This window comes from Mustela lutreola, chromosome 11, assembly GCF_030435805.1.
Source record: "Mustela lutreola isolate mMusLut2 chromosome 11, mMusLut2.pri, whole genome shotgun sequence".
In the NCBI taxonomy this organism is placed as follows: Eukaryota; Metazoa; Chordata; class Mammalia; order Carnivora; family Mustelidae; genus Mustela; species Mustela lutreola.
The window spans coordinates 18,151,128-18,165,512 of NC_081300.1; the positions used below are offsets into that span (position 1 = coordinate 18,151,128).

General features: G+C 41.2%; 1 protein-coding gene across 4 annotated transcripts in view; it reads right to left on the reverse strand.

Moving 5' to 3' along the window:
• The window catches only part of WDR7 (WD repeat domain 7), a 363,545-nt gene that overhangs the window by 95,409 nt on the left and 253,751 nt on the right, over positions 1–14,385 (reverse strand). For all 4 annotated transcript variants that reach the window (XM_059140623.1, XM_059140622.1, XM_059140626.1 and 1 more), the window contains 2 exons: positions 12,111–12,297; positions 817–934 (listed from right to left, as the gene is read on the reverse strand). In XM_059140623.1, the coding sequence (XP_058996606.1) occupies positions 817–934; positions 12,111–12,297 (305 nt within the window). The remainder of the gene's footprint in view (positions 1–816; positions 935–12,110; positions 12,298–14,385) is intronic.

The following is a 14,385-nucleotide window of genomic DNA, read 5'->3' on the forward strand; positions in this document are numbered from 1 at the left end:
TGAGAACATTCCTTCCTCCCTTCTAACTAACTTCACGTCACAAATATTTGCTGCATGCCTATTAAGGATGGCTCTGGGGCAGACACAGGCCCAGTAGGTTTCAGGTTATCAGGGCAGACTCAGAGGTATTTATTTAGTATTTTAAAAATTCATCATAGCTACAGGAAAAACAACTCAGAGCTCATACCCCACGGACACCAAGTCTACACATTATTCATGCTGAAATGGAACAAACCTTTAAAAAAAAATGTAGGAGCTTATCATCTTTCTCTCCCACTACTAAGACCTACAGGAAAGATCCTATAATTGGTTCATTGTTCTTTACTAGTTTTTCAGTTAGATGTGGGCAATTAGTTAGAACACTAAGAAGTGGGAATCAATTGGCATTCAAGTCTTTATCTGTGACATGCAATAGGAAAAACAATTAGCAAGTTTATGACTTACATTTTTGTTTACAGTTGAAAAGCCAGTGTTAAATAAGTTCAGTGTTGATTACAGGCAGATATTTACATTTGTAAAATGGGAGTATCTCTAGTATATTTTAATTTGAATAAGGCTGCTATATTTCAGATTGAAAAATTAATTTCAAATATTTGCAAGTAAGTTAACTTTGAGAACAGAAATGAATACAAAAGCACAAGTAATGACTGCACTGCAGTGGAATTCAGGGTACATACGTATTCATTTCGGCACTAAATTATTAACTTGCATTGTTCTAGAACTGGAAGGATTATTTGTGGACATGGACCCTCAGCTCACAATATCTAATAGTTCCTCTAAATGAGAAGATGGAGCACACGGAGAGGTTGTGCTCACCTCTTTGGCTATAGTCGTGATGAAGGCGGGTGGTCTGGCAGTGGCAATGAGCGAGAGGGCATGCCTCGCAGAGCGGGCGGAGTCAGCTGCAGGGCTAAGAGGCAGCCCCATTGTGATGCTAAACAGGGATCAGGAAAAAAGGAAAAAAGAAAAGAAGCATTAGAAATATAGACTGAAAAGATTAGACACAGCTTATAATGTCAGTTCAAGGTCAATGGGAGCACTCAAACAGTTAGAATATAATGGACTTGCAACAATGAGCAGTGATTAGGAGTCAGGGTGTTCTGGCATCAAACACAAAATCGAATAATTAACCGTGAAGATTGAAAACAGTATGTGCATCTGTCCAAAGTGTTAAAAACGCCTTGTTAACAAATTATCAAGAACTAGTACTGAATGCATATCACAAAGCTCAGAATCAGGCAAGAAAGAAGACTGTTCTGAGTATTTTCAAATTTTTTGCTAAAAAAATTAAAGGCAAATAATTTGTTGATAAGGCCACAGAAAAAGGCTTCATTTAAGGACATGTATCGGAAAGGAAGCAAAATTCACTTCTGTCCATATAATTATCGAAAGGACTGAAAAAACTGCAAAAATTATTTTTAGTTTTTAATATTATTTTTAGTTTAAAATATCCTCAGTACTGTTAATTTACCCCATGCCCAATACTTTTAGAACCAATCTACTAGTCAGCATGTTCTGCCAATTATTACTTTGTATCGATGCAAAAATCATATTAATGGGTACTTATTTTCTCTCTATAAAGCTCATAGGCATGGCACTGTACAGACAACATATAAAAATAGGTACATGAAATTAATCTTTCCAAACTGTTGAAATATCCTAATAGTGATGTTATATTCCTTTGCAAACCCCAAAACATAAAAATGATCATATTATGTTTGTAAACTTCCTGCAAATTTTATATAGACTACTGTAGAAAGTAGTCAGACTTCATTAAAATGTGGCATGTGATCCAACGTCAGCTGTATACAAGGAGCATTTTGCTCTTGTATACAGTAAGAGATCCATTATAGTTTCTAATTTTGCTACTGAAAATTACATAATTTTGATACTTACATACCCACATTAAATTATATTAAGATTTGTCCTGCTGTAATTAGTCTATATGCTTCATGGGTAAACGGGATTATGTTTACTAAAAATTCTCAAAATGTTTACAATTATTTCTATGACTAGTCTAAGAATCATTTTAACTTTTCGATGAAAATAAGTATACATTACATAGGCATTCTTTTTTTTTTTCCCAAAGATTTTATTTATTTATTTGACAGAGAGAGATCACAAGTAGGCAGAGAGGCAGGCAGAGAGAGAGGAGGAAGCAGGCTCCCTGCTGAGCAGAGAGCCGGATGTGGGGCTCGATCCCAGGACCCTGAGATCATGACCTGAGCTGAAGGCAGAGGCTTAACCCACTGAACCACCCAGGCACCCTACACAGGCATTCTTATCATTGTTAAGAGAAGGTAAATTGATGATTGGAAATTCTGCTTTTAATTTCTTGGTGATTACTACACTGCTTAAATCTCTGAACGATATTATAACTGCCTCCAGTCTTTTTTCCAAACTGAGGGTAGATACAAAGCAATAACTTGGAGAGGAGGATGGAGGCAATCGTTTGATGTTTCCTACTAAAAAGAAAGATGGGAGCTGACATAACGCACACATACTGAACAAGAAACAGAAAGAACGTGTGGGTAGACACATCACCTCCATGGAAGATCCTGATGCCACAGGCACCCGGTCGGGGCTAGAAAGAAGTGTTCAGCAGTAAAGCAAGGTCAGGTAGTTAGCCAGGTTCTTTTTGGGATTAAATTTTACTATTGAGAATTCCACAAAGGAAATGCTCACTATGTGAGTAGTGCTAACTAACCTAGACTGCTCAGTAATTGTTATAAAGTTCTGAGCATATTTTAAGTTTTAAAAATTTCAAAAGTTAAATACATTTTTGAGATATTCTATGATGTTTCTCAAGTCAGTATGAAAAGGTGTTGATAATACTGAAAGGCTGAAACAAAAAATGGTATGTTACGGATGCCTGCGTGGCTCAGTCAGTGAAGCGTCTGCCTTTGGCTCCAGTCATGATCCCAGCATCCTGGGATCTAGCTGAGCACTGCCCTGCAGGGGGTTCCCTGCTCAGCAGGAAGTCTACTTCCCTCTCTCCTCCCCACTTCTGCTCTCTCTTGCTAACTCTCTCTCTCTTGCAAATAAATAAATAAAATCTTTTTTAAAAGGTATAATTCTGAGCAAACCTAAATCAAATTTCCTAAGATCAATAAAGTCACGAATGCTGGGAGTTGGAAAAGATCCCCAGGTAACCTCCCTGCCCAGCAGTCAACCATGGGGCAGGAACATCTCCCTCCTGGACAGCCCGGCCTAGGTCTGGAAGGCATGACAGAGAGGAGAAAGAACTGGACGTGGAACCCAGGGTCTAGGTTTGAAATTGAGCTTTCCTGCGCTGTTTCATGTCTTCTTGCATCTGCCCAGAATATCCCTAGGAGGGGGGTGGTATTGGCATTTTATGAAGGAGAGATCAGGTCCAGAGCAAGGAGCCAAGGTAGTAGAACGATGTTCCTAGGACAGCTGATCTTTGGAGAAAATAAAGAGGGGAGGGGCTTGCCCATATTGTTGTTAACTGGATTAATGAACTGTTACATGACTAAGCCGAGCGACTTCGGATGAATGGCTAGATTGCATCCCTGAGTGAGGTTTCCAGTAGGATGTTAATAACATGTGAACTTCAGCTCTGTTCTTTTCAACATCAATCGTGATTAAATGAAGATACAGATGCACAGTTAACCAGCGGTATGGATATAAAGTTGTAATGGAAAGCAACTGTACTACACGGCAGACCTGGATTCAAAATGTCCTCAGATTAAACTGGGCTAGAGAAAGAAATCTTATATGTGGGTACAAATGACCAACTTTACAGGAATGAGAGAGGTGATACTAGGCTTGACCAAGCCTAGGGAACTGCACTGAGGGTTGTATTGAGCCACAGATGTTCATGGATGTTAATGATGTAGCTGCCTTAATGTTGCTAGGTCGTATCAAGGCTAACTGAGTGATAGAGAACATGTTGCTCCTGCTGAACTTCATGGTTCCAGCTGCCTGGCTGCCCTCCCCGTGGCTATACTGCCTCTGAGCTGCTGAGATGGGATCTGCCTTCTGCAGGCCAAGTGTTAGAGCTTCCTCCTGGAGTCTGGGAGAGTCCCACCCATTCCCTGCTGTGTGCTACTGTGACCTCTTGGAGTTGGAAACCAGAGTTCAACTCCCACAAACATGATCCTGCCAACCCTACCACCCACCTCTCTTCCAGCCCTTCTCTGTTCCTTCTGGAGGAGAAAAGTTTAGTGGGAAGCCAAGGTCGGGGGGCGGGGGCAATGGGAGGAAACAAAAATAATGAGAATCAATTATTATGTGTGCCTGTGTTCACCTGAGGATGACAAGTGGATACTGTCCCCCTCTCCTTAGGCTGTGCCCTGTGGCCACCCTGGCCTGAGTAAGCACGATGTGTGGATAACGTGTCTGGTAAAGTAATAACTTCACAATGTTGTCGCGAAGATTAAATGAGCAGGCAAATGTAAAAATCACCAGCCCTGCATCTCACCTACATGATACATACAACAGATGCTTCTTCTAACCCAAGATGACTCCCACACATGGAAATCAAGTGAAAAGAAAATGGGATCAACTAACAGCAGGTCACTGGTTTCAAAGTTAAAGGCCCAGCCACATATCAGCCTTAATCCATCTCAGCAAACCATCCTGTGAATTTGGGGAAATCTTCTTGTGGGAAGAACAAGGGTAAAGTCTGGCGTCTGGAAGAGAAGCTGTAGGGTAACAGGTAACAGGGTAACAGATAAGGAAGCTAACCAAAGACATACACAAGTATTGCTCATGAATTCAGTGCAAGTTGGAACATCCAACAATTGGTAGAGGCGTCAAAGGGTACGTTTGAGTGACCCCCATGATCAGTGTCCGATGGCTGGAGTGCAGGACTTGGGAATGTGGACACAGCTACTGTTCTGAGGTCAGGGTTCTGCACACGCATAGGGCACAGGCAGGAGGGCTGGGAGTGTGAGAACAGAGAGGGGTGGCCAAGGCACAGGGGAAGAAGGCAAACCTTCTCTCCTCTTTGCAGTCTATTTAATGAATCACTGCCAGAGTTATCTTCCAAAAGCACTAGCTTTATTTCATGGTTAACCTGATTAAAACCTGAGTGGGTCCCAGGGCTTCTAAGAAAAATCTTAAACTCCTTGGCTTGAGGTTCTAGGCCCTCCATAATCTAGTTTCACTACTTATAACTCAGTCTTTTCAACACCATGCTCCTGATGCCAGGTTAATTTCAAGGTTGGTCCCTAAAATTCCATTCCTTTTTTGACTGTAGGGTATGGCTTATGCTTCTCTACTCCCCATCCCCACCATTAGCACCCTGTCCCCCCTCCCCTTTCTTCAGTTCTTGTGGAAGCCTACTTGTTGTTCTGCAATTGCTAGAACATTCAATTACAATCTATTAAAACAAAAACAACCAACAACGAAACCCATTTATTCTAGGCTCTCAGCACTGAATCTGATTCTGCCAGGCATTATGAATTAGTTTTGTATTGTGAACTCTGTGCAGATTGGTACCATGCCTTCTAATCCTGTGATCCCCCCAAAGTGCCTAGTGCAGCCCTTGGACAGAGTGGTAGCTCAATAGTTACATGCTAAATGAAGTTACCTGGCAAATCCAACAGGAAAAAAAAAATCACTTAAGCCAGTTATTTGACTGAACTGACCAAGCAATGAAGTCAAAGTAATTGATCTAGTAGTCCCAACAGACGAAGTCTAATTCTACATGTAGTTATCTTGAAAGTCAAAGGTGCACTGTGTATGTGATATATTTTAATGTGGGATTCTAACTGAGTGAAAGATCACACTCTCAGAGGTGTGAAATTAAAGGGGTATCGGCCTTATTCTGGAATCCATGTAAATACAGAACTTATTCTTTTCATCCGATCCTGCTTATCTGGCTGTTATGCAGATCATTTGTTATATAGGTTTATAAGATGGGTCATTAGTTTAAAAAAAAAGATATGACATACTCTCTCTTTTACTCAGCATTTCGGTACACACATCCCATATGAAATACCAGAGATGATAGATACTGTAAATAAAAATCATGAATAGAAAAATAGTCCACTCAGGCTGAGCTCATTCCTTTCGTGACTGCTCATTAATCCTGTTCTAACCCTTACTCCGTTGTAGTAAAAGCATTTTAAAAGTCACAAGTGAGACCACTGTAGTTAAATGTCACCATCTACAATTGTCAGACTTCCCCATCTGTCAAATTAAGGAATACTGCAAGAGAATATTTAGGGGAAAAACCACTTAAACTTTCATAGAATAACCCACAAATCACGGTCAATGGTATTATGGACTAAATGTTTGTTTCCCCTGAAAATTTGCCCCTATGTGATGGTATATGGACACGGAGCCTCTGGGAGGTAATTAGGGTTAGATGAAGCCAGATGGGTGTGGTCCTCAAGATGGGATTCCTGCTGCATGAGAGGCACCAGAAAACTTGCTCTCCTTCTCTCCTAATTGTGAGCACAAAGGAGTCATGTGAGCACAGAGCCACCTGGCAGCCACCTACAGGCCCAGATAAGAGGTCTCAGAAAGAAACCTGTCAGGAAACAAACTGAGGGCTGCTGGAGTGGAGGGGAGTGGGATGGAGGGGTGGTCGGGTGATGGACACCAGGGAGGGTGGGTGCGATGGTGAGTGCTGTGAAGTGTGTAAGACTGAAGAATCACAGATCTGTACCCCAGAAACAAATAATACATTCTATGTTAATAAAAAAAGAAAGAAACCTGCCTTGTCAGCACCTTGCTCTTGAACTTCCCAGCTTCAAGAACTATGAGAAATAAATTTCGATTGTTGGAGTTCCCCAGTCTGTGTTATTTGCTATGGTAGTCCAAGCTGACTAAGATAAAGAGTTTCAGGGCATTGAAACCACTTCTCAGTGAAAACAAAGACTAAAATTATTTTGAAAATGCATACTTAATTACGTAACAACTGGGCACCCCATCTTACCTCCTCCTGGTAAAAACAGACGCACTAACAAGTGTTTTTAATGTAATAGGGAATCATCAATTCTTATCTGTCTTGTTAAACCTGAATTTAATAATTCAAAGGTGGCATTAGTCTCCTAAACACAAATGTGGTAATTCTCCCAGTACATGCCTATCTTTTAACCTGTTTCCTATATGTTGTATGTATTTGCAACTATGAGTTGTAATGTAAAAACTATGCTAACAGGATTTAGTTAAACGGTTCCCTCAGATTATAAATTTTCTTTTAAAAATAAACAATTGGGGTGCCTGGGTGGCTCAGTCAGTTAAATGTCCAACTCTTGATTTCAGCTCAGGTCATGATCCAGGGATCCTGAGACTGAACCCTGTGATGGGCTCCACACTGGTCATGGAGCCTGCGTGGGATTCTCTCTCTTCCTCTGCCCCTCCCCCACTACTCACACACATGCACTCTCTCTCTAGAATAAAAAAATAAGTACCATAGGAAATGAATAGGAATAATAGTTTAAATATAAAATCCTAAAATACCTTAGTGTTTATATATGTTCTTTTCTCTATGCCCTACCCCATATATAAAAACATACAGTTGAAATTTGAGTTAAAATGTCAATTCTTTTTCTCTAACTATATATAGTTCAAAGAGAATATATCTAACATTTGGGGCTTATCTGTAGTTATCAAAGCATGTGTGGTTTCTACTTGACTATATGTTTTTCTTTTAAAGTTTGGTAAACCAGGAATATTCCAGAAAAAAAAAATGGGCTTTTGGTAATGCATTAATGTCCTTCCATCTTGGCAGTGCGTGAGAGACTGCCCGCTTTCAGCAGCGGGGGCCAGCATGGTTCTGCTATTGTCTTTCAGAGTAAAGGCCCTGCAACAGGAGCTGGGAAAACAGAATCACACCCAGACGACAACAGGTACAGAATGGAGTCTAGCCTTCTAAAAGCACAAGGATTTTCCTGTTCTTTTACAGAGCAGGATTTTTCTACTGTTTCTAACATTTTATCCATATATATATATAACCATGGAGACCTAAAAAAAGATAAATTTTAAAAAAATGTAATATTGCATTTTTTTTTAAGATTTTATTTATTTGACAGATAGAGATTACAAGTAGGCAGAGAGACAGGCAGAGAGAGAGGAGGAAGCAAGCTCCCTGCTGAGCAGAGAGCCCGATGCGGGACTCGATCCCAGAACTGGCTGGGATCATGACCTGAGCTGAAGGCAAAGGCTTTAACCCACTGAGCCACCCAGGCACTCCCATACTGCATGTTTTTTTATTTTCCTCATAATTAGCTAGGAATGGCTCTACGATTTCAGTGAAGGGCAGCCTGCATTTTCTATTAGAGTTCATCGTGAATGAGCAGCCCATAATCGTTAACTTTAAAAATTCCTTAGCGATTCTACCTGTGGGTCACTGGTGACATAAAAGACGGCATGACTATACCGGCACAGGAGAAGGCAAATGGGAGTCAGAAGACTTGTAGCTCTTCTAGTTCTGGTGAGATCTCGAGTTTCTGGTGAGGTGTTTCATCTCTCTTAATCTTGCTTTTATTGAATAGCATATTGAGAGCTCTGGATTGAATGCTGCTCTGGATTGAATGATTTTCATCTCTAAAATTCTTTGACTTAAATGTTTGTTGAATGCAAATCATGTGACAGTGTTATGAATAAATACATAATACATGGTTCGGGCACTCAGGGAGGTTACTGATATTTAAGTAGGTTATTAATTTTTGAAGGTACAAAATTCTTGATGGAAATTATTTCATTCAGTATATTTTTAAGATCTGAAAGTGCACTGAAAATTCTGAGTTGACCGCTTTTATGTCCTTTGAATTGCCTGTTTTACGTTCGCTCTTCTCTGGATCTCTAGCTCTGGGGGTGCAGATGGCACAGTGGTGGAAGCAGAGCTCGTGGGGTCAAGGAGCCCTAGGGCAGAACCCCACCTTTCTCACTGATCAGTGTTTCTGTGGACAAGAGACAGAACCTCTTTCAGATTCGTTCTGCAACCTTCTATTATGTTTATAATCATTTTATAAAGTAAAATGTGAGACCAATCCTCTTTTTTGCCCTAATTCTATTGCCCAGAGAGAACTGGGAAGGAACTTATGTTCAAGTTTTAGATGGGGACTCCCCACAGTGTAAGTTCTGCAAGGAATGACTAAAATTCGATAAAAGCAATGTGTACAGTGCCGCGCCCTGTGTTTTGAGGAGCTCGCAGCATCGGCTGGGCTGGCCTGTACCTTCCCACCGCTGTCCTCTCGCATGTCCTCGTTCTTCCAGCTCTCCTCAGAACTACTCGGATGAGGAAGGCAAGTGAGGCACGCAAGTACAACTCTCCCCGGCATCCCTTCGGAGCCCCCGGCTGTAATTCATCTCCGCGTCTTCTGAGCATCCCTGCCTCTCTCTCTCCTCCTCCCTTTGCACCATGGTCCCCCCGGGGGAGACGCTGTCTCTCCTTCAGTCGGCAAGTGCCTTGGAGACAGGATCTGTGTTTGAGGCAAATTCGTAACTACATACAAGACCCCATAGTGTTCCTTCTATATGTTAACTACTCAGTAAAAGCTTGTTTAGTTAACAGACATAGTTTAAAGTTGGGTACAATAGTTGAAAACGTTAGAAAACAGCCAGTGTTCTTTTGACTTCAAAGAAGTAAAATTCTCAGATTTCTAAAATAAAGGCATTTTAATTCTGGAAAAATGCCCTCTCCATCGAGTCGGCTACAGTTTCTCAGGAGACCTCTCGGGAATCATCTCTGACAGAGGATGTCAAGATCGGGGAGAGCGGGGAAGAAAGAAACTCTGCTCTAATATGTGTCTCCAGGACTAGGGAGCAGCCTGAGCTGGCTACCCCCCCCCTTAATCCCCTCCCTCAGAATGGGAGTAAAGAGGGAAGCACTGGGTAGGTTTTTTCTTTTTCAATTAACATGAACTGAGATTTTGAACAGCGCAAGTCTAACACAGAAGCTTCATAAAGCGAGTTTAACATCACCGTAGAAGCAAGGGCTGAGCCCGGTTATGGAGCACAGAGTCAGTCTGGCACAGGGGTGCTGGTAGGTAGGCATCATGAGGGTCAGAGGCACATGGCCCTGCTCCTTTTTGCCCCATCTTAGCCCTTCTGCAGCCTGTACCAAGTGTGTCATGGATGTAACAGGCCATTTTCAATCTAAATCTTGTTATAGATTAATAAGCAAACATTTTCTTGCTTATTATGCAATTTATCATGAAGAAAATTACATTGGACTCCTCAAGGCTACATGCTGATACGTTCCTTTATTTAGAGCTGTGTATAGAGAGTTATACTAATCTTCATGACAGAAAAGGATGTGATAGCAAGATTTAAATTAGCTACCGAAGAGCAAAAAGTATTTGTGTCTGTGGACGTACTACATGCAGATAAAACACACTGCATCTTTATGTTTGCTGATATAAGCTTCATGTAAACTGATTTAAAAGCAAAATAAAACAAAATATTAAATACTACACCTAAAATAAAGCCCACCACTTCTCCCAAGCAAGAAAACAAGACTGTATACTCTTGAAATTATGTTTAGATCAGCTTTGAAAATAGGCTATAAAATTAGATCAAAACCAAACTGGAAGAGATACAGGGAAGCTAGAGCCAACAGGAGGGCAAAGGATTGGAAATATGTTCTGGGCTTTGCACAAAGGCCAGCGGCCTCTTACTGTTGCTTCAAATTCAATGAGTCCAGTTCTTTCCTAATTCCTAATGTCAATCAAAAACCCTCAGGCCTCCTGTATCCAAAAACTATCCTGGCTGCTGTTATGTAGAGCTATTCATTCCAGAATGGAGCAGCTCTTGACCTGCTGAACACTAAAACTATGACAATGGCATCACCACCCTTACTGGAACTGAGGTAAGAGATGAAGTGATTTGCTGAAGAACATACAGCTAGGGAGCGACACAGAGATAATGTTTGGGAAGCATGGCAAAATGATGGCGGGGGGCGTGGGGGGGGAAGCTGCCTAAATTGGAAATGAATACTGTCTCCTACCAGTCCATCGTGGGACTTTGGGCTGGGCATGCCCAGTCTGTAGACAAAGCCACAGCATCCCAGTCTAGCCTTTTAATAGCTACTTTGATCCCCACTTCTTGAGCTTAGAGCCACAAGAGATCATACGGAAACTGTGGGAAATGAGAGAGACAACCATGAAGAAAAGGGCAGAGAATTCTAATTTTTTTCCAAGGTCAACAGAGATCAGAATGAAATGCCATTTATTGAGAAAATCAAAGAGATGATAACATTTACATTAAGAGAGGCATCGTGGGCCAGTTTAAGGATCCGAGCCCTAGGAATTCACGCCCGTGTGGATGGCTATACTAAAAAAACGAGAACAGGGGTGCCTAGGTGGCTCAGTTGGTTAAGTGTGTCTGACTCTTGGTTTTGGCTGAGTCATGATCTCAGGGTCATGGGATTGAGCCCTAGCTTGAGCCCCACCTCAGGCTCTATGCTCCCCAAAGAGTCTGCTTGACCCTCTTCCTCTGCTCCTCCCCCTCTTCTCTCTTTCTCTAAAATAAATAAAAGTTTTCAAAATAAAATAAGAATAGGAATAATAAACCAAAAACCTTCCTCCAGGAATTAGGAGGCCGAGTTTTCAAGTCAACATGACCACTCCCAATCCCCTTCCCATCATTCCTGGCCACTTGGCCACCAACCGCGTCCCACTGACTTCATTTCAGCAGCTCCCTCAACTCATCCGCCTCCCTCTACTCTCCTCATTGCTTCTCTGGGTCTCTGCAACCACTGGTCCTTGACTGTGTGCAAGTTAAACCTCATTAAAGTGAACTTAAAAATTACCATGAGTATGAAGGAATGATTCCCCAAACTGTTTGGCCATGTATTCTATCAGGAAAACATTTTTGAGCAAGTATATATATATAATTTTCCTTAGAAGTGATATGTTTACACTCTTATTAGACAGTACTATGTCAAGGCACAATGTCATAGATCAGTCATTCACTGACTCAATGCTAAATCCCACGTGTGCCCAAAGTACAGAAGTATACTTCCCCTTCCTTGTCTATATCCAAAATTTCATATATTGAGATATCTTTTTTTTGTCAATTAAAAATACACAATCTATCAAGGGCAATCAATGACCTCAAACACAAATAAATCACCAACCAAAAAAAACACAAACAAAAACCCCACAAATTAACTGGAATTGAGCACGTACTTGGCAAGCTGCTTCTCGGCATCAGCACAGAGTTCGAGAAGCCCCATGAGGACAGCAGACACGTCCATGTAAGGCTCCCAGACTGTGAAACCACGTCCAATCAGATCGATGGCTGTTCTTCGGATCGTACTGTGTGGGGGAAGTTTGGGGCTCGGGGGCTGCAGCAGAAGAAATGTCAGTGCCTTACCTGAAATCACAAAATAAAAGGCAGGGCAATAAAGTAATTTTACTTTTGTGATTTTTTTTTGAAGGTATTTTCAAAGTATAAACCACTTTTGATTTTCTTTTAACTGAACAGGTATTTTCAACATTAAGACTATAAAAGATCTCAAGTTCACAGTTTGCTCAGCCACATACTTAAAAGAGATACTTTAGGTTACAATATTTTATACCATATTCTAAAATGTTTTAATTTCAAAAGAATTATGCATAATTAAGTATATATCATTTTAAAACATACCACTGATCCTAACTTCCAAACAAGGGTTCTCCCTACTCAACATTCTGTAAAATGGAGATGGTTTCAAATAATTTTATATGGTATTTATCTTTCTTCTGTACCTAACAGAGTTCCTATGTCTAACACTTCCTCCAGTAACACTTGTCATCACAGGTGATGTTTATCAGCAGGGATGAAGGATGAAGGTAGAGATGTAGTTTTAAAAAGTTTCCCCCACAAGCATCTCTGTTTCTCCATACTCCACTATACTGATCCAGCACAACCATGTGAAGTATGTGGTAAATTCTTCACGCAGGTTTGGTAAAGAAATTAAAAGACAGTTCGATATCACTTCTAACCTGATGAAATGATCTCGATTTTAATTAACATGTATTCTTTATGTTGGAGATAATGTGAACAATTTGTATACATAAGCCTAATGGCCGTTAAGCTGTAAAAGCTCATCGATTTCAAAAGGCATTTTGACATTTACAAAAGAAAATAGGGATCGTGAAGAGCAAACTGCAATTTAGAAGAGGCTGTTTGTTTCTCGAGGGGAAAAAACAAAACCGTTTACAAATCACAGAACAGTACAGCAGACTGGTTAAGGGGCACATGGGTTTCAGATCTAAGACAGGGAAGTAACCACAGTTTCCTAACTTATCAGGGGGCCGGCTGAAGAAGGTACTCCAGAGCTGCAGTTTCCCTGTCTTAAAGCAGGGAAAACAGCAGTCATCTCTCACGCAAAGCACGAGTGCCGAGCGAACCAACGCATGCCAAGTGTCCTACCACGGGCCCAGGGGCTGAGAGGGCTCCCCAAGCGGCAGTCAGGGCTCATGACAAATAGCGCCTTGAACTTGTCTGTTTTCAAAATTAAGAACGTGGCATATCAACTTTAATTTAATGCATTCAACAGATAAAAGCATTTACTCATTTTTATGTCCTAGCCAATTGTTCAATGAGAGACCAGATAAGAGTCTGTGAATGCACTTTGTTCATGGTTCAGAATATCTTCTGCCACAAAACCCTTGAAGAATCCATTGAAATCCATCAGTCTTTTCTCCAGGAAACTACATACAATACATATACATATACATCAAATTCTGCAAAAAAATTTCAAGGAGGCCACGGTTCTTGGGTCAACATCTCCTGTTGTAAACTGAGAGGGTACATATACAAGGAAAGCCTCCTGGAGGAAACAGCTTGGAATTCAAGACTTCATTCATACATGCATTTGAAAATTTTACTCTCCTACTTAGCCCTGTAAATGTCATATGAAAAGCAAGTTTTGCGGATCATAAAAACAGAAACTTCTTATAAACAGGTGACCTATTGTTCTCTCCCAGCATGTGCACATTCCTTAGGGCACGGCATTTTTAATTATAAGCCTTTCTGGGCATTTCCTGTCACTCGTGGTGGTAGGAACTATGTTTCATGCCAATTTCCATCTCCCACACCACTGAGCACAGTGCTCTGCACACATTATGGACCTACTATGGAACCATCTCCATGGTGACTGCATGGTTTTTTTTTTTTTTAAGATTTTATTTATTTATTTGACAGAGAGAGATCACAAGTAGGCAGAGAGAGAGAGAGAGAGAAACAGGCTCCCTGCTGAGTAGAGAGCCTGATATGGTACTCAATCCCAGGACCCTGAGATCATGACGTGAGCCGAAGGGAGAGGCCTAACCCACTGAGCCACCCCAGTGACCCTGCATGTCCATTTCTAACACTGCTCCCTGCTCCAGGTTGGAGGAATGAGGTTTCAGCATGTCAAGAAACCCACCACGTTTCTGTTATTCTTTCCTCTGAGAAAGTTTTAAGAGCCATGGAGAG